This window comes from Zosterops lateralis, assembly GCF_965231275.1.
Source record: "Zosterops lateralis genome assembly, chromosome: 3".
NCBI lineage: Eukaryota > Metazoa > Chordata > Aves > Passeriformes > Zosteropidae > Zosterops > Zosterops lateralis.
The window spans coordinates 11,862,937-11,885,741 of NC_139764.1; the positions used below are offsets into that span (position 1 = coordinate 11,862,937).

A 22,805-nucleotide genomic window follows, 5' to 3' on the forward strand; every position below is an offset into this window, starting at 1 on the left:
GTGCCACAAGGGGAGACACTGTAATTCCAGCATGGGCAGGGTGCAGACCCCTCACGCTCCTGGTAGTGCCTGGTGGGCTCCCAGCTCCCACCACATGCTGGGAAGGAGGAGCCAAGAGGAGAGCTACTGGCCCGAGGCACTTTTCCTGTGCTGGGCAGGGACTGTGGGGCACAGACGCTGGTGGGTGGCAAAGGCTCAGCTCCAGGTGACAGGCTCTGGTGCCCTCCCTGGGGCAGGGAGTCACTCCGGGATTCCCAGCTGTCTGCACTAACCCTGGCAGGGAAGTGTCTGCTATCCCCCAATGTCCCTGCCTGGAGCAACAATAGGAGCAGGGCAGCACGTTCCTGTCATTGCTCCAGGTTGGATCCATCCCGAGATCAGTGGCAGCCAGACCCAGCCACTCCTGCCAGTGCTGGCTCAGCCTGGCCGGTGACAGGAGTGTGGCAGGAGAACCCTGATGTCAGGCAGTGCTGCCCCTCGCACACAGCTCCACTGCTGCCCCTGCCAGACCCCACAGCCGCCCTGGCGGCCACATCAGGCCCGCTGCCATGAGCTTCCTTTGGGAAGGAGCCCTGGGGGTCCCTCAGCCACCAGTGCTGGGCAAGGACATCCCTTCCATGTGGCCCAGGCAAGAGAAATCAGTACATTCCAAGCCGGTGTCCAGCACAGATCTCCTCACTGACTGCCAGGCACCCGGGGCTGCTGGGGCTGTCCCAGAGCACAGAAGGCTGCAGGGAATTCTGCCTTTGCAAAGGACGCACCTTCACGGTGTCGTTTCCACGCAGCTTGAGCGATACCGAGCTGTGTCCCTTTTTTTCAGCCACTTCTCCCAAGGAGCTCAGGGAGCGAGTCCGAAGGCTTTGTCAGCGCTCCCTCGTGTGGAGCGGGGCGATGGGACACGGCCAGGGAAAGGGCTGGAGCCCGGGAGGCGCCTGGAAGCCTCACTCCCTCCTCTGGTCCCCACAGACCCCCGCGGGGGCGCGTCTGCTGCGGGTGCGGAATTCAGGAATCCTGCGGGGTTTGTGTTCCATTGCTCTCGAATTGCATCCCCAACAGGCGCTTGGTACAAGGAGCAGCCTCTGGCGGAGGGCACAGGCGCTGATCAGAGGCTCTGGCTTTCTCCAGACTGCCCCAGGGCTGTTCCTGTCCGGGGCTGCATCAGGGACAGCATCGCCCGCTGGCTGAGGGAGGGGATTGTTCCCTCTGCTCTGCGGCGGCCTCACCTCCAGTCCTGGGGACAGTTTTGGGCTCTGCAATGTAAAACAGACACTAAAATCATTAGAGAGGTTCCAAAGGAGGGCTGTGAAGATGCTGGAGGAAGGGAAGCCTTGTGGGGAGCAGCTGAGGTCACTTGGCTGAGCTCGGGGGAGGCTGAGGAGAGACCCCACCGCGGTCTGCAGCTTCCCCACGGCTGGAGCAGGGGCAGACACTGCTCTGTGGTCTGTGGTGACCTGACAGGACCCAGAGAATGGCTCTAAGGCTGTATCAGGGGAGATTTAGGTTGGAGATTAGGAAAAGTTTCTTCACCCAGAGGGTCACTGGGCACTGGAACAGGGAAGCAGTCACAGGGCCAAGCCCCACAGAGTTCAGCGGGTGTTTGGACAATGCTGTGATTACTGGGGCTGTCCTGTGCAGGGACAGAAGTCACAAGTTGGGCTTTGATCATCGTATGTGTCCCTTCCAACTCAGACTATCCCATGATGCTGTGATTCCCTAGGTCAGTTCAGCACCGACACCAATACAAGCCCATTCTTTTAAACCAGGCGTTCAGCCCCCACAATCTCCTGGTGCTGCCCCTGGCGAGGACACCGGCTGTGCTGCCGTGAGCCTCGGGGTGGGGAGCGGGACAGCCAAATCCCCGCCGCCTTTCTGTCCACATCCCCCTGCATCCCACATTCCGCAGGCTCTGGCTGCAGGCTGGGGCAGCCCGGGCGCCACCGGGTGTCGCTGCTGCCGGCGGGGCTGGACCATGCGGGGCTGGGAACCGGCCCTGCGCCGCCGCTGTGCCATGGGGGCGGGTCGGTACCGCGCCCCGCCCCGGTCGGTCCGTCCCATCCCGCTGGCGATGGCGGTGGCGGTGCTGCGGCCGCTGGAGGCGGCGGCGGCGGAGGCGTGCGCGGGCCCGGCGCTGCTGCTGGCGCCGGCGGGGCTGTGCGGGGCGCTGCGCGGGCAGGGCCGGGCGCTGGTGCTGGCGGTGCGGCCGGCGGGGCTGCGCGGGGCGCAGGCGGTGCTGCTGAGCGCGGTGGCGCTGGAGGCGGGCGGGCGGCGCGGCGCCGAGCTGTGGCTGCGCGGGGCGCTGCTGCGGCGGCTGGGGCTGGCGGCGGGCCGCAGGGTGGCCGTGTGGCCGGTGCGGAGCCCGCCGGCGCTGGCCTGGGTGCTGCTGGGCGCGGCGGGCCGGGCGGGCCGGCCGGCGGGCGGCGCGGTGCTGGCGCGGCGGGGCGAGGCGCTGCCGGGGCCCGGCCCCGCTCCGGGCCCGCTGGTGCTGGAGGCGCGCCCGGCGCTGCAGGGGCTGCTGGGCACCGGGACGCGCACCGCCCTCGCCCCGCGGCCGCCCCCCGCCCCGCCGGGAGCCGCCCGCGGCCGCCCCCCGTCCTCCTCCTGCTCCCCCGGGCCGCCCCTGGTGTCCCGGTTCGCCGCCGCCGCCCCCGGGCCGCGGCTGTGGGCGGTGCCCGGCGGGGCGGGCGGCGGCGGGGCGGAGGTGTGGGTGAGCCGGCGGGGGCTGCTGGCGCTGGGGCTGTTCCAGGGCGAGTGGGTGCGGGTGGGCGCGGAGGGCGCGGGCCGGGAGCACCTGGCGGCGCTGCTGGCGCGGCCCCCGCCCTGGGAGTACCCGCGGGCCGCCCGCCGAGCCCCGCCCGACGGCACCGCGCTGCTGGCCCCCGCCCTGGCCTTCAACATGGGCTGCGACCCCGCCGCCGCCGCGCTGCTCCGCCTGCAGGTGAGCACGGCCCGCCCCTCCCTCCCGCCGGGCAGCGCCCCCCGACGGGCCCGGCTCACGGTGCCCCCCCCTCCGCAGAGGTACGAGAGGAGCGGCGCCGCCGACGGCCAGGGCAGCCGCTCCGTGCTCTCCGTGCCCCCCTTCGCCAAGGAGCTGCATCTGGAGATCGTCTGCTCGCCCGCCTACAGCGCCCGGGGGAGCTACGACTGCGTGCTCTACAGGCACTTCGAAACGCCGCGGTGAGCTGTGCGGGGCCCCTGAGAGCCCCTGGGGACCTGCACGTCTGCACCCCCAGGGCAGGGGCTGTGGGGTTTTAGAATGTCCCCCTGCACTGTCCTGTCACCAGTGTGCTCTGCTGGGACACAGCACTCCTTGTCCTGTTCTTCGAAAGTCATCTCCCCATCCAGTGCCGAGGGATCACAGATGCTGCCCGCAAACCTCCGTTGTGGGCCGTGTTTGTGATCCCGGTTTTCAGCTGAGTAGTCAGGAAACTGGATGTGTTCCTGTCTTCTGGCACCTGTGCCCCAGCAGCTTTCATATGGCTGCCAAGGCTATCTGGTGGAGTTATCCCCAGCTAGTCCATAGATAAGGTGGAGATTTTGTCTGAATGAGACGCCCTAATGATGTTTATCTTGTATACTCTTTCCAGAGGGCTCCCCTTACTAGTCTGGATATGCCTGATTCCATCCACTGCATGCCAAATCTTTCAGGGGCTAGTGGTAGTTTTATTTACAGGCAAGGAGCGAGTCAGTATGAATACTTACATTCTTTTGTGTAAAAACACTTGTGATGCAAGGCAGGGAGGACACACAACCATGAGGATTTACTCTCTTTCACTGGTGAAACTCTCTGGTTTTTTTGTAGGCTGGTCCAGGAGGGAGACATCCTGTGTGTTCCAACATTTGGAAATGCTGAGTTTATAGAACTAAATGCTGACAAGTTCCTGAGGTAGGTGTCAACAAACTTTGGCTCTGTTACTTGGTACCAGAAGAGCAGAGATACTTTTCCACTGTTGACTCTCTTGAAATCAGACAGTTTATTCCATTCTGATCTGTCCCTGGATTTTAGTGTTTTATCCATCTCTTAATGGGCTGGGAAGAGGGAAATGTTTTTGTTGGATTGTGGTGGGGTGCAGCTAAGAGAGAGGCCTTCAGTAGCTCGTTTGAGTGGTCAGGAAGGGAAGAAAGAAAAAAAAAGAGGGGTTAAAGAGTAAAGAGGAGGGGGTGGCCTGAGTGCTGTCAGAGCCACATAAAGAAAGCAAAGTGGAAGCTGGGCTTCTCAACTTGTGACAAACAACAAAATGTGAATATAAGCCCTGGGAGTTCCATGTTAGAAAAAATTTTCTGTTTTGCCACCCATTCTGCCTTTTTTTGGTTTTGCTTGTGTGGCTTTGAACAGTGATGCTAAATGGCAGAAGGAAGGTCCCCTTAGTATCAGGATAAGGCATTCCCTGAGTGGCATTCTCAGCACTCACATTGGCTGGTCCTTGTGCATGCTGCAAGAGGACAAGAGTATCTCTGCTTACCTGTAATTTTCAGCTGTCTTCTTGTTGACATTCATATTGTTCCTTCCTTCGAGATCTTGGCTAAGCAGTTTACAGTGCTTGTCTTTTCCCTCTTAGGTGGCCAGAGCTGTATTTCAAGGTGAAGAAGATTGTGGGCATGGTGGAAGGCGAGCAGTCCGAGGGGTACCTGGTGGACACCCAGAGCACGTCTCTCTATCTGGTGAGATGTCACTGGGGAGCAGAGAGGAGAGATCTGAGCCTTGGCTTGCACTGAGGGTGGCCAGTGTGGAGGCTTGTGCCTCCTGCCATTGGGAAATGACGTTTCAGGACAGATTTTGTCCCTTGGTCTTTACTTGGTGGTGTTTTTCCTTTCTCACAGGTGGGTTCAACAAACAGCACCGTCCCATCTGCCCCAGCCCATGACAGCAGTGAGTTCTGGAGCAGTTTGTCCCCTGCGGGACTTTCTGACGTGGTGAAGCAGCTCTGCGACGCTCTTCGGCCTCACCTGAACCGTGGGTGAGTTGGAATTCCTTGGGGTGAGGCCTGGGAGAGGAGGGATCAGGGGCACAGGGGGATCTCCCTGTCTGTTCCAGGCCCAGGGCACTCCGTGGCGTGGGCAGCGTTCTCCTCTCAGGGCCCAGTGGCAGCGGGAAGCTGGTGGCTGTCAGGGCTGTCTGCAGCTGCCTCAACCTCCACCTCCTCAAGGTAATTCATCCTGTGGGCAGTGGATTGCTGGGTTTACAACACACAGAGAATTATGGAAATGTTTCTTAAGTCAGCCCTGCCTTCACCCCTGCTGCAGCCGTGACACGAGCCTGTCCAGGAGCTGCTTCCGTGTGCAGATGCAGACAAGTGAGGCACAAATGATGCTGAGATCTTCTTTAGCTGAAAGGGAAAAGAAAATCAGCCCTTGGTTTCATACTAGCACGTGTACCAGACCTGGCTCAAAATCTCTTGGCACATAAAACAGCTGCCCTGTAACTGTGTTCACATTCACCACCACCCCTCTTCCAAGAGCAGTGAGGTGTCGGGTGGAATTCAGTGGAGTTGGTTTTATGTGGAATATGATATAGTTCAAGCTGATGGTCAGTATTAAGAATTTGGATTTATGCCAATGGCCCCATGAAAACTTGTGCTCTGCTCTCCATGGATGTAAAAAATATGATCACATTTTATGAAGCAAACTTGAGAGTGGGTGCTGTTGCTCTGCAAATCCATGTCTTGTCCCATGGATATTTGTAAACTCTTCCTCCTGCTCTTTTCTCTCCTGTGACACTGGGTCAGTGGGGCAGGTAGATAGTGCCTTGGCCTGCTGCTGTGCAGCTCATCTGGACATGATCCTTTGTGGTGCTGAGCTCTGACTTTCCTGCAGATGTGCCACAGCTCTTGACATCCAATGCAAGACTGCAGGGCTTTTACAGGACCTTCAGATCCATGTTTAGGATGTGCTTGGGAGAACTCTGTCACTGTCATGTCCTGTAAGGTGGCCTCAGGTTCTAGTGGGGTGTTTGTGCAAGGCTGCAGCTCTGGTTTCAGCGGTGTGTGCTGCTTTTAAAGACTAACACAATTACTGTTGAAGACAGAGATACTTTCTGTCGACCTTATTCTCCTACCCCAGCTTTTACAATCTCCCCTCCCATTCTCACTGACTGCAGTGCTTACACTGCCATTCCCTCTGCTCTTCCCTTTCTCAGACTGTTGTGTCTGCCATCCCACCAGGACACAGTAATTCTTCCCCACTGATCTCCACCACTTGACCATAGACAATTTTTTGTCCTTTCTCTCTGCCTTCTGGTACTTGCATACAGATACTGCTGCCATTTGGCCTGCCACAACCCTAACTCCTGGTTTTGTTTCTGTAGTACATGGAGCACAGGAGTTCCTCTGCTCTGTATCCCTGTCCTTACCCTTTAGGGAGCTATTCTCCCTGCTTCAGGCCGCCTTTTCTGAGGAAACTCAGGGGATCCCAGAGATGGTTTGGGTCTCCCTGGACAACCTGGCAGCACCAGGAGGCAGCACTGCCTGTTCCCAGGCTGCTGTTCAAGGCTCACCAGTCACCTCTTCCCCTGCATGACTTCATCAAGTGTTTGCTTTGTAAACAGTGTCTGGGCCTCTGGCCACCTATAACTTCCCCCCAAACCTTTACCTTCCTCCTGCACTTTGAGCCTGTCTGGCACTGCTTGAGCAGTTTCCTGGGCCTCCTGTTCTACGTACTGCACTGTTCTGCAAGATACTTTGTTCTCCCAGTCTTCCACAGCTCTCACCTCCCTTCCAGCTTAGGTTGCTGAGCTCTGATATCCACCGTGTCGATCTCTCTGGTCCCTTTGCCTCACCCTTTTCAGAGTAAGACCCTCCTGCCTACCTCACCTCCTGCACAGAAAAAAGAAACAGCCATTTATCCATGCCAAGGCATCCCAAATGTGCCTGTTTTGAATAGGACCTGAATGTGTCTCTGGGAAATAGCGAGTTTGATCTCTGAGCTGTGAATTGGCTGTGGAAAGCTTTGTGGAATGTTGTCTCCAGGCCCCCCAGCTGCTGTCTGTGTTGCAGCTGTGCTGTGTGGTGTGTCTGGCAGGTCGATTGCGTCAGCTTGTGCAGTGACACCAGTGCAGCCACAGAGGAGAAGGTGCAGGTGGCCTTCAGCCAGGCCCAGCAGTACCAGCCCTGTGTGCTCCTGCTGAAGGACATTGAGGTGCTTGGCAGGGACCGGGACGGGCTCGGAGAGGACGCCAGGGTCATTGCTACTCTGAGGCAGCTGCTGCTGGACAGAGACGCAGCACTGAGGTATGGACATTTGCTGTGGACATCCCAGGTAATTGCTTGCTTCTGCCAACGGCCTAGCCATGGGAGGGCGAGTTGGCATGTGTGATGGCAATGTAAGAGAGCATTTCCACAGGCACTGTCCCCTTTCTCTCCACAGCCACCCTGTCCTGGTGATTGGCACAACCTGCAAACCCCAGAATGTTCCCACAGATGTGCAGACTGCTTTCCTTCATGAGGTGAAGATTGAAGCCCCTTCAGAGGAGCAGAGGAGGTTGATGCTGAGCGTGCTGACTGCCAGCCTGCCTCTGGGCAAAGAAGTGAGCCTGTCCAAGCTGGCCCGCAGGACTGCCGTGAGTGAAACCACAGCAGCATGTGGAGATGGGCAGGCTGGGAGTGCTGGGCCAATCTGCCCTTGGAGAAAGGGGGTGATTCCCACAGCCCAGACAACTTCTTCAGTGGTTCATCCTGGTGCTCAGACGTGAGCTTTTAAATACAGATTTCTAGTGCTTACAGGCTCCACACCTTCTGCAGAGGTGTTGGCTAATGTTCAGCTCTGCTAACAAAAAAAAAAAAAAAAAAAAAAGAAACTAGAGCCTTTACCAGAAGCTCAAGGAGCAGCTCTGCAGGGAATTTTCCCCCATACTTTTACTGAGCTGAGGTGTAGCTGTGGTCAGGGACTTGAACTGATGCTCTTTGTTTCTGCATTCACAGGGATTTGTGCTGGGGGATTTCTGTGCCTTGCTGTCCCACAGCAGCCGGGCTGCCTGCACCCGCATCCAGGCCCTGAGGTAGCACAGGCAACAGGGCAGGGGTGGGGAGGGGCTGCAGCCAGTGTGGGGCAGAGCCTGACTCCTTTCCCTTTTTTCCTCACCAGTTTTCCAGGCGGGCTGAGCGAGGAAGTGGAGAGAGATTTTTGCACTGCTGGGTTCCCGGTGCTCGAGGAGGATTTTAGTGCTGCTCTGGACCAGCTGCATGACGCCCACTCACAGGCAGTGGGGGCCCCAAAGGTGAGGGAGATGCTGGAGCACAAGTGGGGTTGGCTTCTGCAGGGCTCTTGGCTCAAGATGCCCATCATAGGACTGTCAGGGCTGTGCTCTGACATGTTGCTTCCTGCCCTGTCCTTCCATGTATTCCCCCAGCTTTCAGTGAGAAACAGTCCTCTGGAGTTTCCCTCATCAATTTTTACCCTCTTGGCTTGGAATTTGTCAGGAGAGCTCTTGCAGTGCTAATTTCAGACCAGTTAATTGGCTGGTGCTGGAGCTGGCATGGACTTTCCTGAGACAGGCAGTTTGAAGAACTTGGGGTTTCTTCAGGGAAAGTGACATGGAGAGTCTGAGAAAACCAGCAGTCAGCTTCTCAGAGGGGTGTAATATGCCTCTGGCAGCTCGGCAGCCAGGGAATTTGGGGTGACTGGTCTGGCTGGGTAAGGTGGTGTTAGGACCAAGCAAAGTGATCAGAGCCTCTTTTCCCTGCCTGTGAGTGCAAACAACTGAGTTCAGCACAGGACAGGAAGCCTTGGCCTTGGAGCAGTTCTCCTGGCACCTTCCCAGCTGCCCACTTAATTCATGAAGTGAGCTCTGTTTTATGGAGTTCGCCAAGTTTGCTGTGAGACAAATAACCACAGAGCATGCCCAGCAGTGAGCTGTGTGAATGGGAGTTAATTTTGTTTGTATTTTACATTCCTTTATTGATTTCTTAGTAATTGGTTGTGGTCAGGAAGCCCGTTAGCAGACCTCGATACTCTCAACATACGTCACTTTCAGTTCCCTGCTTCACTTTCTGGTTACAACACATTTGTCTGCACTTACAGCCTGAGCCTTCTGGAGAGAACTGATTCCAAACCTCCACTTGTTAACAGTGTCTGCACCATGTCTTAGACTTACAACGTGCTCCCCTGAAAACAATTTTACTGCAGTTTTCCAGCTCTTGTGCTCATCTCTGTAGAGCTCTTTCTATTGAGGCAGGATGAGCAAAAGTGCAGAGAGGGGTGCAGCTCTTCCATTCATTGTCACTGCAGAAGAAGGGCCTGTGACCTTTTGCTTTAAAAATTGGAGGTTTTTTTTGAAAATCCTTGTTTTGTTGGACCTAATTTTCCTGGTAGACAGCTAAAGAAATAAAATAAGATCATCTCCAGTAGTGAAGGAAGGAGATGCAAATGGGCTGAGGGGGAAAGAATTGTGCCCTAAGCTATTTCTAAACTCCCCACTTGTGCTGGCAGCAGCAGCCAGCAGGTGGGAGGAAGTGTGGGGCTCTGCTTTCTCTACATGTTCCCAGGAGAGCTGCTCTGACTCTGGAGGATGTAATGCAGGCTGTGACATTCCAGCTATTTCTAAAGCCATAAGCAGAGCAGCAGTGTGCTCTGGGATGATTTTGCTCTGTGACCCCTCACTTGTCTGCAGCTGACCCATCCCTGTCTATTTCTTGTGGGCATATGTGGACTTTGTTCTTGCATCCCCCCTTCCAAGACCACTGAGTGTTCCATACACTGTCCTGCAGTATGTCTGTCCCACACATCCTCCCTGCCATCACAGAGGTCCTGGCAGCCCAGGTTCTGTCCCTCTGCAAGGTGTGAAGCCCTTGCACAGTCTGAGCCCTGTGGGGAACAGGGTGCCCTGAACATAAGTCACTCATAGTTGCAAGATCCAGATTTCTTTTTTAATTTTTTTATTCTTATTTTTACTTCCCTCATGCATCCCAAAGGCTGTCGGCAGCAAGACTCTCTTCCCTCAAAGCTGCAGGCAGCCTCAGCAGATACTTTTCCCTGGGGTATTTCTGCTGACAGATGATATGAGGGGCAGTGGAGGATTGGAGATGAAGTGCACTGTGCAAGTGCAGCATGCATGGGGGTGTGTTTGTACAGTTTGTTTCCTCCATTGCAAAGCTCAGAAGAGGGGAGATGTGGATACTGGATACTGGAGCTTCCCAGGCACGCTTGGGCTCAGGAATTAAGTGCTAACAAGGATTCTCCTTTCCTGGCAGATCCCCTCAGTGTCCTGGCAGGATGTTGGTGGGCTGCAGGAGGTGAAGAAGGAGATTCTGGACACCATCCAGTTGCCCCTGGAGCACCCAGAGCTGCTGTCTCTGGGTCTGTGCCGCTCTGGTCTGCTGCTCTACGGGCCTCCGGGGACAGGGAAAACCTTGCTGGCAAAAGCTGTGGCAACAACGTGTGCCATGACATTCCTTAGGTGAGAAATGTGGGAGGCGGGGGGGGGAGGTGGTTCATACAGTGGGACTGACTTCCCTGGCAGGGGGTGGGTGTCCTCTCATTGACTTCCCCTTCTCCCTGCCCCACAGTGTGAAGGGGCCGGAGCTCATCAACATGTACGTTGGGCAGAGCGAGGAGAATGTGCGCAATGGTGAGGATCTGCATCCTGCTCCTGCACACATGGATATGGGGCATTTCTGCAGTACTGCAGGGAAGGAGGCAATGCTTAAACCCCCCTCCCAACTCCCACACACAGCTCTCAGCCGGGGCTTGAACCCAGCTGTCTTCTACAGTTGGCTCCCTGCAGCTTCCCCTCCTGCTCTCTCTCTCTACTCCTGTTACTCCTGTCCCTGTGTTCCTGATGGGACAGCAGCCCCTCAGAGACACAACTGAGCCTCAGGGCTGTTCTGCTGGGTGCTGCCTGTCTCCAGCCTGTTGAGACACTCAGGCAGGAGCAGTTGGTGGTGGTGATACAGTGGGCATCTGGTTTGCACCCACAGCTCTTCCCTGCTGGGAATGTAGCAGGTCCTGTTGCTGCTGACTGCTCCTCCACATCTTTTTCATCTTTTCTGCTGTCTCCTCACAGTGTTTGCCAGAGCCAGGGCAGCTGCTCCCTGCATTATCTTCTTTGATGAACTGGATTCCCTGGCCCCCAGTCGTGGGCGAAGTGGAGATTCAGGGGGTGTCATGGACAGGTGAGTGAGCATCAGGTGTCCTTGGGAGAGCAGGATTCCTGCCTCAGCTGCAGCCAGTGCATGAGATTGCCCTGAAAGGCAGAGTCCATTCCACCACTCTTTCTCTGTTTTTTCCCCTCTCTGCTCCCTTAAGCTCTCGGCACAGCCTGTCTCTTCTCTCTGAGCATTAGTACTGCTGTTTGCATTGCCTCAGGTTCCCGATTGCCCAAGCTAGTTGTGCAAACATTTGGTTAAGACAGTCTCCTCCATCTGCTTCTGTGGCTGCCAAGTGCTCCCTTTGGCCTCTCCAAGGTCATCCTTCACACCCCTGCTGTGCTGTCCTCCTATTAGCTGCTGTTTCCCTGTGGTGGGAAACCTGTCAGCTGCTTCTGGTAGAAGCAAAGTATGTACAGCATAGGGATACCCAGAAACAGGGTTATTTTCCCTGGGCCTCCTCTGCTCTTCTGCTAAGCTGGCAGTCTCCATCCATTCTTCCTGTTCTGAAGAACTGTCTGGGGTTTGGACTACTATGCAGTGAGCCCACATGCCTGCTGGCTGCTCTGGAGAGGTCTGGATGGCTGTGTAAGGGCTCTTCAGGGAAGAGAAACAGGAGTTGAAGTCTGAGAAAAGGACCTGCCACTGACCTTACTTCTCCCTTTTTCCATTAGTGGCTGGGGGAGACACTGGGTGACTTGCCAAGGCCTAGTTTTCTGTCTTGCTCCTTGCAGAGTTGTCTCACAGCTCCTTGCAGAGCTTGATGGCCTTCATTCCAGCAGAGAGGTGTTTGTCATTGGAGCCACCAACAGACCTGACCTCTTGGACCCAGCTCTGCTACGGCCAGGCAGGTATGTCACATCCTACCGTGCTTTACTCCAGGGGGTTCCCCAGGGCTCCTCAGGCTGTGGTGGGCAGGGCTGTGTATCCACCATGTTCCCTCTACAGAGATTGTTGGTGAAGGCCCCTGGCTGACAGGAAGCCAAGAGGAGGCTGGTGCCTGTGGCTGTAGCAGCAGTGTAAGATATCAGGGCTTGTTGCCTCCACCACTCTGGTTACTGCCCCAGCAGCACAGCAGGACAGTGAGGGACCTGCTGTCGTACCAAACAGGACCCTTTGTGAACAGCTGCCCCCCAACCAGTCCTCAAGCCTGTGACTTGCTTGTCGTGGGACAGCAGCACTTGGTATCTGCTGTTGTTGGACCCTGTGTGGTTCCTGTCAGTCCATTTCCCCAGTCTGCCACTGTCCCTCCAAAGAGCAGCCCTGCCCTCCAGCACATCCACTGCTTCAGGCTCTGTGTCATCCACAAACTGGGCAGCAAAAGGAGCTGTCCCAGGGCCCCCTTCAGCTCCTGGTGCACAGGGCTGGGCACGTGTGGCAGGTTTTCTGTGGCTGTTCCCAGCTGTCCCCTCTCTGCTGGCAGGTTTGACAAGCTGGTCTATGTGGGCATCAGCGAGGACCGCGAGTCGCAGCTGCAGGTGCTGAGCGCTGTCACCAGGAGGTGAGTGACCCTGGGCCCCTGCAGCGTCCTGCCAGCACCTTGCAGGAGGTGTCACAGCCCTCCTGGGGCTGGTGTTTCATGTGTTCCATCTTGGCTTCATGTCTGAACCCTGGGGAGCACGTGAGGTCACTGAGCCACAGCCAGCAGGCAGGGCAGGAGGACAGAGCAATTTCCAGAAGCTGAGCTGAGACTGTTTTTTCTGCAAGATGGGCAAAGCTCAGCTTGCCTGTCCAAGTGGAGGGGCTGGTAGAGTTTTCCAGCCACAGTGGCACTATGCTCTTCTCAAGGATCTCGGCCAGATCCTAATGGTGTAGTGAGACTGCAGTGCCACTGCAGGACAGGAAGCTCCCATTTGATTCCTGCAGGAGTTCCCCTGTTGTTTGCCAATCCAAGTGTGACGGCAGCTCTGTTCAGGTCATTGCCTCTCCTCCTGTGGTGCTCAGGGGTGTCAGGCTGTGATCTATGTCTCTTCCCAGTCACTGGTTGTGTGGGATCACTGAGTAGCAGGGTTTGGCTGCTTTTCAGCTGCTCTGAGCTCCTGAGAGGGAGAAAATCAAGCCCTGCAATTCAGGTGCAGGGGTACCACCCACCACAGCTGAGTGAGTGGCTGTGACTGCCTCTGCAGGGACTCTGTCCTGGATAGTTATGATCACCTCTGCCTGTCACCATAAGTTAGTAGGAGAGGTGAGAACGTGGGCTAGCTGCAAGCAACTGGTCACACCCTGTGTCTAGGCCACAGTGCCCTCCAGCAGCTGCTGGTCATGGTGAAGGAGGCTCACTGTCTGCAGCACGGCTCTGATAGGAGGGTTTGGTGTTACAGTGGTTTCTACACTGTCATTAAGCATGTTCTCATCCAGCCCTGACTGTAGGTTGTTCCCAGGCATGTGGAGCACTTAATTTATCTAGGTGAGAAGTCAAACACCAATGGCATAAGCAGAAATGTTCTAGAGAGTTCATCTTGCACCATGGCCCCAAGACTACTCCCTGCGTCCTCTGTGCTTCCTAGCCTGGAACCAGAGAGGCCTAGAGAAGTTGTGGATGCCCCATTCCTGGATGTGTTCAAGGCCAGGCTGGATGGGGCTTGGAGCTTCCTTGTCTAGTGGAACGTGTCCCTGCCTATGGCAGGGACATTGGAACTGAATGATCATTAAGATCCCTTCCAACCTAGGCCATGCTGTGCTGTGGTGCTGTGATTCAAAGTTTCTTTTGATCCTGATTAGCAGGAGAGAGGACCTTGCTGCAGGGATGTTTCAAAGAGAGGTGATTGTTGGAAAAAAAAAAACAGTAAAGCAAACTCTCTTTTTTTTTGTTTTTTGAGCATGCAGAGCACATTCTGGAAGTGGCTAAACATGGGTACTCTACTTGTTCTTGCCCAGTCACACTGGCTGCCACAGCCCTCCTGGTCTGTTTTTTCTTGGCTTTTACACCTGCATTTTTCTCCCTTGGCAGGTTTAAACTGGATCCTTCAGTGAATCTCACCACCATCCTAGAAAAGTGCCCAGCTCAGCTGACAGGAGCAGACATCTATGCCCTGTGCTCAGATGCCATGATGTGTGCTGTCAAACGCAAGGTGGAGTGGATTGAGGAAGGTAGGAGCCCTGCCCTTACATGTCCCAGGTGTTGGAGCAGCCCAGCACAGGGGCAGAGAGGAGAGTTTCCCACTGCTGGTAGCTGGGCTGTATGAGAAGATCCTCAGCAGCTCTGGGACCACAGTGCTGGGCTCTGGGTCGTTGCCAGGCAGACAGTTTCTGCAGATGTGGTCATCTCCACCCCCAGTGCTTGGCCCCCAGGGGAAGGGGGAAGGACACAGGTTTTCCTTGCAGTCTTTGATGGCTGAAGAATGGGCTTTTGGATCTTGCCAGCTGCCCCTGTTCTCAGCCATTTCATGTTGTTCCTCTCATGCAGGGCTGGACACTGAGAAGTCTGCTCTGATCCTGACCATGGAAGACTTTCTGCAGGCTGCTGCCAGGTTGCAGCCATCAGTCTCTGAGCAGGAGCTGCTCAGGTACAGACTCCTCCAGCAGAAGTTTGCAGCCTCCTAAAGCTCAGCAGAGCTGGGACTGGAGAACAGGCACAAACAGGCATCTGCCTGCTCTGCTCTGATGCCTCCCGGGCCCCCTTCTTTCAAGCTTGGGTGGAAATAGTGTCTGTGCAGTTTCCCAAGCCAAGGCCTGGTGGAAGTGCTCCTCCAGGAGGGTGGTGGGTTCTGTAAGGGTCCCTCACATGTCAGCAGTGAGTTGTGGCTGCTGGGAACGTAGCAGGGTGATTTCCTTGTGGGGACAAAGCAGTGGGCAGTGCAGCAGTGTCTCCATGGGTGACAGGTCATTCATTGGTGGGAGAGCAAGGCTCAAACTGCACCTGGTTTGACAGCACGTGCAGGGCTGGAGGCAGCTGCTTCTTGGGCTCTCAGCCCCCAGTGAGAGGTGCTGGCCAGAGGGCAGTAGGGCACAGGGCACTGCTGCTCCAGCTGGCCTGGACTTGACATAGTCTCTGAATAAAACCAGATTTTTTAGCACTAGATGCTCACTGCCTGACCTCAAGTTGTTGCTTCTGATGGTGTCTGTAGGCTCAGGAAGGTCCCTGCAAAATTTTGGGGGCTGGGTGGTGCAGAGAAATCATTGTCCTGCAGGTAGAGAGAGGAGTACACCTGTCAACTAAACTGGGGCCACTCCCATCCTGCCAGAATGGCTGGAGCCCGTGGTGGATGAGGAAAGCCTGAGGGAGAGGTGCTTGCCTGGCTGCGAGCTGAGCTCCCTCTGCAGAAGGAGCCCAGTTCTTGCTGGAGGCACTGGGTGACAGGACGAGGCACTGGGAGCAAGTGGTAGCAAAGAAATTCCCATCAGATAAGAGGAAAAACTTGTCACAGGGAGAAGAAGGGGAGCTTCGGCCTTGGAAATACTCAAACCTTTTCTGGAGCAGCCTGGAGCTGCCTGGTCTGCACCACTTTGCCCAGACGCCCTGAGGTCCTGTCTCACTTCCCTGTGCAGCCTGACAGCAGCTGCTGGCAGCTGCTGGCAGCATCACAGATCCCCTGCTTCCAGCCTTTTCCAAGGGTGCTGAACAAATGGCACACCCTGTGCAGCTGTGTTTGGCAGCTGCTGTGCCAGGTGCCTCCAGCTGCCCTCAGCCTTTCTGCAGCCCAAGGGGTTGCTGGTGCCAAGTTTTGCCCCACCTGCTGCAGGCACTGAGTCTGCTGACAGCTGGATCCCTGGGCCAGGCGTGGCTGTGAGGGCCTGCTCTCCCTGGAGCTGCTCTGTTGCGGGCTGGTTCCACAGCAGCTTCTGGCATTCCGTGTGTTGAGTCCCCAGCTGCTGCATGCCTGGAACACCTGGTGCTCTGAGCGTGTTCAGGCAGGGCTATCCCTGACCACACTGGTCTGTGCTGCTGTACCTGGGCACCACATCTTGCCCAGGGCGGAATGGAGGGAGCTGCAGCCGCGGCAGAAGCACTGGTGGAGGCTCCAGTGTGAAGCCTCCCCACTCTGGGAGCTCCAGTGGCAGGGTGGGTACCCCAGTATGGGGCTGAGGAGTGTGAAGAAAAGGAGTCAGCACCTGACTGGGAGGTGCATGTGGAAAAACCAGGTTCCAGCACACTCCTGTGAGCGATGCTGCAGGGACTCAGGCGGGATGTGCAACCAGCTGGGAGCCAGGTCACCCCTCCTACCGCTTCAAGGGAGCCCCCAAGCCCCACAGTGCTGGCATGCTGGCACCTGCAGCTGAGGATTTGGCAGGGAAGCTGTGCCTGCACCCATCCTATGCTGCCCCCAGGCTGAGCACCTCCTTCCAGAGTCCTGAGGAGGCTGTGGATGTCCCCCTTGACCCATACCCTGCCCACACAGGGACACACGAACCATGATGAACCATAATCGCAGGCAGCTCTCTGTTCTTAATTAAGGGGAGGGGTCTCCCAGGCAGCTCTCAGCCATGTCCCCACCCCCTGCTTGGACCCACAGTTGCTTGGAGCTCTCAGCCACCACAGTCCCATCTCCATAGCCCCCTCAGCCTGTCTTCTTCACAACGTGGATGAAGTAGCAGGGCACGTGTGCCTGTCCGGGTGTGTAGGGCTGGAAGTCTCCCAGGACGCTGTGCTGGCACTTTCCTTGGAAGGCACCTTTGAGCAGAGCTGTGAAGGCCTCCAGCCGGTGGGGATAGTAGGAGAGCCGGAACTTGCTGCAGGGAGGCAGTGCTGGTGAGGCAGGGGGACAGTGGGGCACAGTGCCAGCCACCCCCCACGCCGGGAGCCACCTCTGCAGCTCTCCTCACCTCAGCTCTGGGTCTGCCCCTGCCTCAGTGGGGGGCACCTGCACCGTGTAGTCCAGGGTCACCATGTGTGCCTTGTTGTTCACCAGCAGCACCGAGGTGGTGATGTCCTTGGTCAGGTCGCTCTGGGAGACCACAGGAGGACATGTGTGTCCTGCAGGGACTCAGTGGCCCCCAGCCTGGGCACAACGCTGCTGCCTGCCCCACCTGGCCCCCTTGGGGATGTGGGGCTGGGGCAGAGGGGACTGGGATGGGGCAGGGCCTGCCAGCCACCCACCTTGTAGTAGATGTTCTTTCCGGGCGGCGCGCAGCCCGTGGCCAGGATGTGATCGTAGTTGCGGTGGTCGATGACCAGGACGCCCCCGGGCCTCACCATGCTGGCAATGTTCCTCAGGGCCAGCTTGTGGTCACTCTGGTCCCCTGGAGAGGAAACTATGGTGTCTCCAGACACTGGCTGTACCCCACGGTCCCTCATCTTACCCATACACACGTACACATGCACACCCAGATATCTGCCCCTACCATCTTCCCCCAAATCTCAGCTTGGAGAACCCACAGCCGCACCCATGGCATGAGCTCAGGCATGTTCTCAGCCTCACTGGAGCAGAGCATGCCACGTGGGAAACCCACCACCCGACTTTGTGGCACAAATCTGGGTGTGCCTCCACCCTTGTCAGACCTGTGGCATTGATGCACAAACCTCCACCATGAGCATGGAACCCAGTGGGCCCACTCATGTCACTGGGGCAGTGGGGGCTCAGCTCCACCCTCCTCCCCGGAGATACACCATGAAACAGCAGCTCCACTGTGTGTAATCCTGTCCCACTAATGCCATGAGTTAGGGCACGTTCTCAGCCTGCTGGAAGACACTGTGCACACACGCATAGGTGCTCCCCACTCCTTTCCCCTGCCCCAACTCACCTTTGAAGTCAGGCAGGTGTGCAAAGGAGTTCCCGAGACAGATGACCGCATCAAACCCATCCCCTGGCTTCTCCAGGTCCTTCTCCAGTGTGAGCCAGTTGGCCTCCTCAATGACTGCAGCACATGGAAATGGATGAGGGCAGGGACACCCAACAGCCTCCCCTGCCTGCGAGACCCCATCCCGGCATCACCCAGCCCTTCCCAGGCCCCTGGCCAGCAGCCAGACAGGCAAGAGCTATGGCTTGTCTTTGCCGAGCAGCTGTCACTGGCAGGTCCCCCCGCAGCAAGGCCACCCGGATGAGCGGCCCGAGCACCGCGCTGGGGGACAATGTCAGTGTCCGCAGGCCCCTCCCGGCCCCCACAGCCCCCGCACCCCATCGGTCGAAGGGCTCCTCCTTGCGCCGCTCCCAGCGCTCCTTCAGCGCGTACTTGAGCATCTTGTCGCTGGCATCGACGCTGGTCACCTGGAAGCCCTCCTCGAGCAGCATGATGGAGTCCACCCTGGGGACACGGCTGTCAGCGGGGCTGGAGGGAGGGAGGGAGGGGGGCACTGGGGATGGGACACCTGGGAGGCGGGCGGGAGCGGGGCGCGGGGCCTCACCCGGTGCCGCAGGCCACGTCCAGGACGGAGCGGCAGCGGTGCTGGCGGAGCAGCGCCAGGAGCCAGCTGCGGTACTCGGCCGTGCGGCCCCGCGTGTCCCCGATATACAGCTGCCACACGCGGGCCGCCCGCCCATCCGCGTACTGGTCCGGCAGCCCCTCCGCCCCGATTCCCAGGGACCGCGTCCGGTACACGCTGTCCACCATCCCGCCGCCGTCACCGACCCGGACCCGGAGCCCACACGGCCGCGGCCCCTCAGCCCCGCTGCGCCCCGCCCCCGCCGTGCCCCGCCCCCGCGCCCCCACCAATCCCCGCCGCCTCCGCCCCCGCGCCCCGCCAATCGCCGCTCGCGCCGCGCCCCTCCCGCCCCCGGCCCGGCCCCGCCCCCCTGGCCGCGGCCCGCCAATCGGCGCCGCCCGGCAGCGCTCGCGCCGCGCCCCCTCACGGCCCCGACCTTTGGCGCGGCGGGGTCAGGGCCTGCCCGCCCCTCACCGGCCCCCCGGGCCCGCACTCGGCAGCAGCAGCAGCAGAACCAGGGCCGGCAGCGGCGGCGGCCACTCTGGGGAAAACGTCTTTATTTACAGTCCCGGCGGCGTGCGAGGAGCCGGCGGCGGGGCAGCACTCGCGGCCTCCCGGAGCTGGAGCCCCCGGCAGGGATGCGGCAGGGCCGGGTCCGCGGCCCTGTGACACCGAACCACGGGATGGCACCCAGGCTGGCACGGCGGGGCCAGGCGCTCCGGTCTCCCCCGGGTCACATGTCCCTTTTCCTTTGGTACCCATAGGCACAGCGGGGTGAAACCCCGGAGCGGGCGGCCCCAGGGGCAGGGCCTGGCGCCTACAGCTCATCAGCTGGGCTGTGGGTGAGCGGAGCCTGCTCCTGGACCCCCTCCAGGGCCTCCCCTGTGTCCGGAAGGCTGGCAGCTCCCTCGCGCTCATCCTTCTGCCCCTTTTTCTTCTTCTTCCCGCTCTTTTTTTTGCTCTGCTTCTCCCCCACGCTTGCCAAATCACCCTTCTTGCCAGTCCACTTCTCTGCCAGGCAGCCTAGGGAAAAGAGAAGAGGGGCAGAGGGGGCTCTGATGGAGAGGCAGAGATCCCCATGCTTTAGCAAGGCTTCCCTGCCCTCCCAAGCATTCCCACATCCTTTTAGCCCCCGGCAGCAGCCAAGACTTACTTGTGTCCTTTCCTTTTAGCACGTGGTTGGCACAGAGAAACTGGGAGAGATCCTCGGTCTGGTGGTGCCTGTACCAGTCTTCGATCACATCTTCATACTCCTCTACCAGCACATCGCACTAGGGCAGAGCGGAGAGCCCAGCTCCAGACATGTGCTGGTGTGTGTGGCAGGACCAGGCTCCTGCCACAGATCCTGCCAACATCCTGCTCCCAGCAGTGCACCCCTGGATGCTCTCCCCCCTCCACTCCAGCCTACAAGGTCAGAGCAGCCACTGAGGGCCAATCCCAGGGGCAGGGTACCTGCTTTTTGAGGTCAGCCACCTCAGCGGAGGTCTCGTTCCACAGCTCGTAGGGGATGTCCATCACCACCTTGACACCCTTGTGCACCAGGTTGTGCAGGGTCTCGAATGTCTCTGACATGCCCTGTGAGGGAGGGAGCAGCACTGCCTGGTGAGGTGGTGCTCCTCCTGCAGGGCTCCCACCCTCTCCTCCCAGTGTCAGCCACACAATCCCGCCCAGCCGTGCAGGAACGTGCAAGCCAGACCCTGGGGTGTCAGTATCACCAGGGGAAAGTTCAAGTGACAGTGAGTTCCCCTCTGCAAACCTGGTCCCAAACCCAAGAGGATGACAGCCCCTGGTTCCCTCCATGCCAGCAGGAGCCTGCCCACTGCCACCATGGACAGCACCCCACATTTGACTTGGGAGGCAGTGTGACCTTGCATGCCAGGCACTAGCAGGGGATCTAGAGGATGGGAATGAACCTGGATTGTCACTCTGGCAGTGAAGGGATGGGTGAGGCAGGCCCTGTGAGGATGGGGAGCAGGAACTGGAGGAACAGCCCTGACCTTTGCGAATCTGTTACTGCCGCTCCTCTCCTTGTGCAGGTTGTAATCCAACAGCCGCTTGCAGATGTTCTCTGTCACCTCAATTAGCCGGATGTCCCTGCATGGAGAGGAGGAGGGGCTCAGCCAGGGCACAGGGTGAGCCTCCTAAAGCCCTGGAGGCAGCGACAGCAGCAGGAGACTCCTGTCCCTCTCCCACTTACGACTGTGTGTACTTGACAGCAGAGCCCTTCCCGTCCAGGAAGCCGTACTTGGTGTCGATCACCTCCTTGGTCCTGCCCGTCTCCTCAAAGGCGGATTTCAGCTCCACAGCCACGTACTTGCACACTGTGGGAAGGAGAGAGCACACACGGCTTAGGGGTGTCACTGTTCTGACAGGCAGTGTGACAGAGCACCTGGGACAGCAGCAAGAACCAGCCCCTGGAATTGGGCACACCAAAGCTGCTGTCAGCACAAAACACATCTTGGCCATCCAAATGAATAATCAGGAATGGCTCAGCTGCTTCTACTGGAGAACACTTGAAGCAGGAACACCCAAACCAATGCTTCAGTGTAAACCAGCTGCTGTGGCACAGCTGGGAAGTCACACAGGCTCAGTTCAGCCTGCAGCTTTCCCCTCAAAGTCTCCACCTCCCTGCCACAAGCTGCTCTCTTTCCTTTTGAAAGAGGAAGGAGTCTTTTCACAAGGTACTTCCCAGTGTGGCTCAGAGCATCCCACCTGGTACTGGCTGTGTGCTCTCAGTGCTCTGGGGACACTGGGGCTGTGCTGGGGACTGAGCAGCTGGCAGGGCTGGGTGACAAGATGTTGGCTGTGAGCTCCAGCAATACAACCTGGGGCTCTGCCTGCAGCAGAGACCATATCACCAACAGATTTAGAACACAGTGCATGGTTATTTTTATAAAACTAAAAAAAAAAAAAAGCTTTATTTCTTCTGTAAAAAGAGCCCAATAGAGCTATAGAAACAGACAGCAGGAGAAATATATCAGGGGTTCACAAGTGGGAATGTGGAAGGATGGAAGCCAGGCATGGTGTGGCCATTCCTCCCCCAAAACTAGGGTCTCAGGAGGCCGGAGAAAGCTTTGTCCAGTGCTGCAGGGTCTTGTTTGTAGGAGCCACCTCTTCTTCAAGCTCCACTTTAGGAGAAAGGCCAAGCTCCAGCAGGAATGGTCTGTCAGCAATGAGCCACTGTCTTCTCCCAGGCAATTATGTGAGCTGAAAGATGCCCCAGGCAGGAAGAGAGCGAAGTGTCTTCTCCAGAGCTCCCACACACGTTGAGAAGCCCTGTGCACACGTCCTGCACGATCCTTTCTCTGCTGGCACCAGGGGCTGGAGGCGACTGTGGCCCTTTCTCAGGTGGGATGATCATTCTTTCCTGCAGCCCCTTGGAACTCAGACCTCAAGGCTGTCCCCCTCCAAACCACACCTGCTGCAGTGTCCCCACACACGCCAGGAGTGCTCACTGCTGAGTCCAGTTATCCAGATCCTTCCTGCAGCTTTTGCTGTGCACTGACACAGGTTCCAAGCCTGGGCAGGAAGAGGAGCAGAGTGTGGTCAGTGCTTGCTCTGATGCTTCTCTGAGGTTACGCTGGTGCCACAGCAGAACTCGGACATCACAATCTCCAGAGCTGCTTCCCTGGCAGGGAAAGCTTTGTAAAGAACTCCCGATTTTTTTTTTTTTTCCTATTTGCTGTCCAGCTCCACATACGCTTGCACAGCAAAGACAGAGGAAACCGCACCAGGCAGCAAATGCCCGTCATGACCTACCCCGGACTGCCTGTGAACCAAAGGGATGCTCAGATAGGAAGCATCACGGAGACCCAGCTGTGAGCAGCACACACGGGCAGTCCCAGCTGCGAACCGACAGGCGATCAAGTGACTGCCGGGAGCAGCGGTGCCCGCGGGCAGGAGGCGGGCACAGGGGCAGCCCGCGGGGGCGCAGCCCCGCACCGGCAACCCCCGGCCCCAGCAGAGAGCGGGCGGCGGCCGATCACCCCGGTCCCCGAGTGCTTACCCTCGCACTTGCTGGGCAGTCGCACCCAGTCCGAGTCGTCGCCCCCCGCCAGCGCCAGCGCCGCCGCCATCAGCAGCATCAGCAACGCTTCCCCCGCCGCCGCCGCCATGACACCGCTTCCGGGGCGCGCTCCCGCCGCGCCACGCCCGGTTACCATGGCGACCCCGCCGCGCCGGCCAATGCCGGAGGCGCGCGTGACCCGCGCGACCAATCCCCGCCGGCCGCCGCCAGCCAATCCCAGCGGCGCGCGGCCCCCGTGGCACCGCCCCCGGGCGGGCCCGCCCAGCGCCCACGTGGGAAGGGGCGCGCACGTGGCCGCGGCCGCCCCTGGGGTGCCCACGGAACCCTCCGGGTCCTCCCTGCTCCCGCAATTCTGGGAACTTCCCACCCCGATGGGGCCCCTTCCCATCCTCCAGGTAATGCC

General features: G+C 58.2%; 3 protein-coding genes across 3 annotated transcripts; 1 reads left to right on the top strand and 2 right to left on the bottom strand.

Moving 5' to 3' along the window:
* Window positions 1-2,065: 2,065 nt before the first annotated feature.
* PEX6 (peroxisomal biogenesis factor 6) lies at window positions 2,066-15,089 on the top strand (the record flags this gene model as incomplete). The annotated part of the gene is made up of 17 exons (XM_083857074.1): window positions 2,066-2,935; window positions 3,014-3,174; window positions 3,800-3,883; window positions 4,557-4,659; window positions 4,819-4,955; window positions 5,033-5,144; window positions 7,015-7,223; window positions 7,360-7,552; window positions 7,914-7,990; window positions 8,077-8,209; window positions 10,182-10,387; window positions 10,497-10,558; window positions 10,994-11,102; window positions 11,810-11,926; window positions 12,499-12,576; window positions 14,026-14,165; window positions 14,482-15,089. The coding sequence occupies 17 exons, from the start codon at window positions 2,066-2,068 to the stop codon at window positions 14,616-14,618; spliced, it is 2,928 nt and encodes a 975-aa protein (XP_083713200.1). The 3' UTR covers window positions 14,619-15,089.
* A 1,344-nt stretch (window positions 15,090-16,433) lies between these two features.
* GNMT (glycine N-methyltransferase) lies at window positions 16,434-18,626 on the bottom strand. The gene is made up of 6 exons (XM_083857245.1): window positions 18,358-18,626; window positions 18,130-18,257; window positions 17,757-17,870; window positions 17,113-17,255; window positions 16,839-16,960; window positions 16,434-16,745 (listed from the first exon to the last, which is right to left on the bottom strand). Exons 1-6 carry the CDS (start codon window positions 18,561-18,563, stop codon window positions 16,574-16,576), a joined length of 885 nt encoding a protein of 294 aa, XP_083713371.1. The 5' UTR covers window positions 18,564-18,626; the 3' UTR covers window positions 16,434-16,573.
* A 311-nt stretch (window positions 18,627-18,937) lies between these two features.
* CNPY3 (canopy FGF signaling regulator 3) lies at window positions 18,938-22,512 on the bottom strand. Its single transcript, XM_083857246.1, has 6 exons — window positions 22,382-22,512; window positions 20,573-20,696; window positions 20,373-20,469; window positions 19,828-19,950; window positions 19,529-19,646; window positions 18,938-19,398 (listed from the first exon to the last, which is right to left on the bottom strand). The coding sequence occupies exons 1-6, from the start codon at window positions 22,488-22,490 to the stop codon at window positions 19,193-19,195; spliced, it is 777 nt and encodes a 258-aa protein (XP_083713372.1). The 5' UTR covers window positions 22,491-22,512; the 3' UTR covers window positions 18,938-19,192.
* Between the last annotated feature and the right edge of the window lie 293 nt (window positions 22,513-22,805).

Coding starts and splice junctions, on each gene's coding strand:
- GNMT (XM_083857245.1), bottom strand. CDS start 18,563: ATGGTGGACAGCGTGTACCGGACGCGGTCCCTGGGAATCGGGGCGGAG. Junction 17,256..17,756: donor ACACCTGCCTGACTTCAAAG/GTGAGTTGGGGC, acceptor TTTCCTCTCCAG/GGGACCAGAGTGACCACAAG. Junction 16,961..17,112: donor GAAAGAACATCTACTACAAG/GTGGGTGGCTGG, acceptor GTGGTCTCCCAG/AGCGACCTGACCAAGGACAT.
- CNPY3 (XM_083857246.1), bottom strand. CDS start 22,490: ATGGCGGCGGCGGCGGGGGAAGCGTTGCTGATGCTGCTGATGGCGGCG. Junction 20,470..20,572: donor GCTGTCAAGTACACACAGTC/GTAAGTGGGAGA, acceptor CTCTCCATGCAG/GGACATCCGGCTAATTGAGG. Junction 19,399..19,528: donor GCTAAAAGGAAAGGACACAA/GTAAGTCTTGGC, acceptor TCTTTTCCCTAG/GCTGCCTGGCAGAGAAGTGG.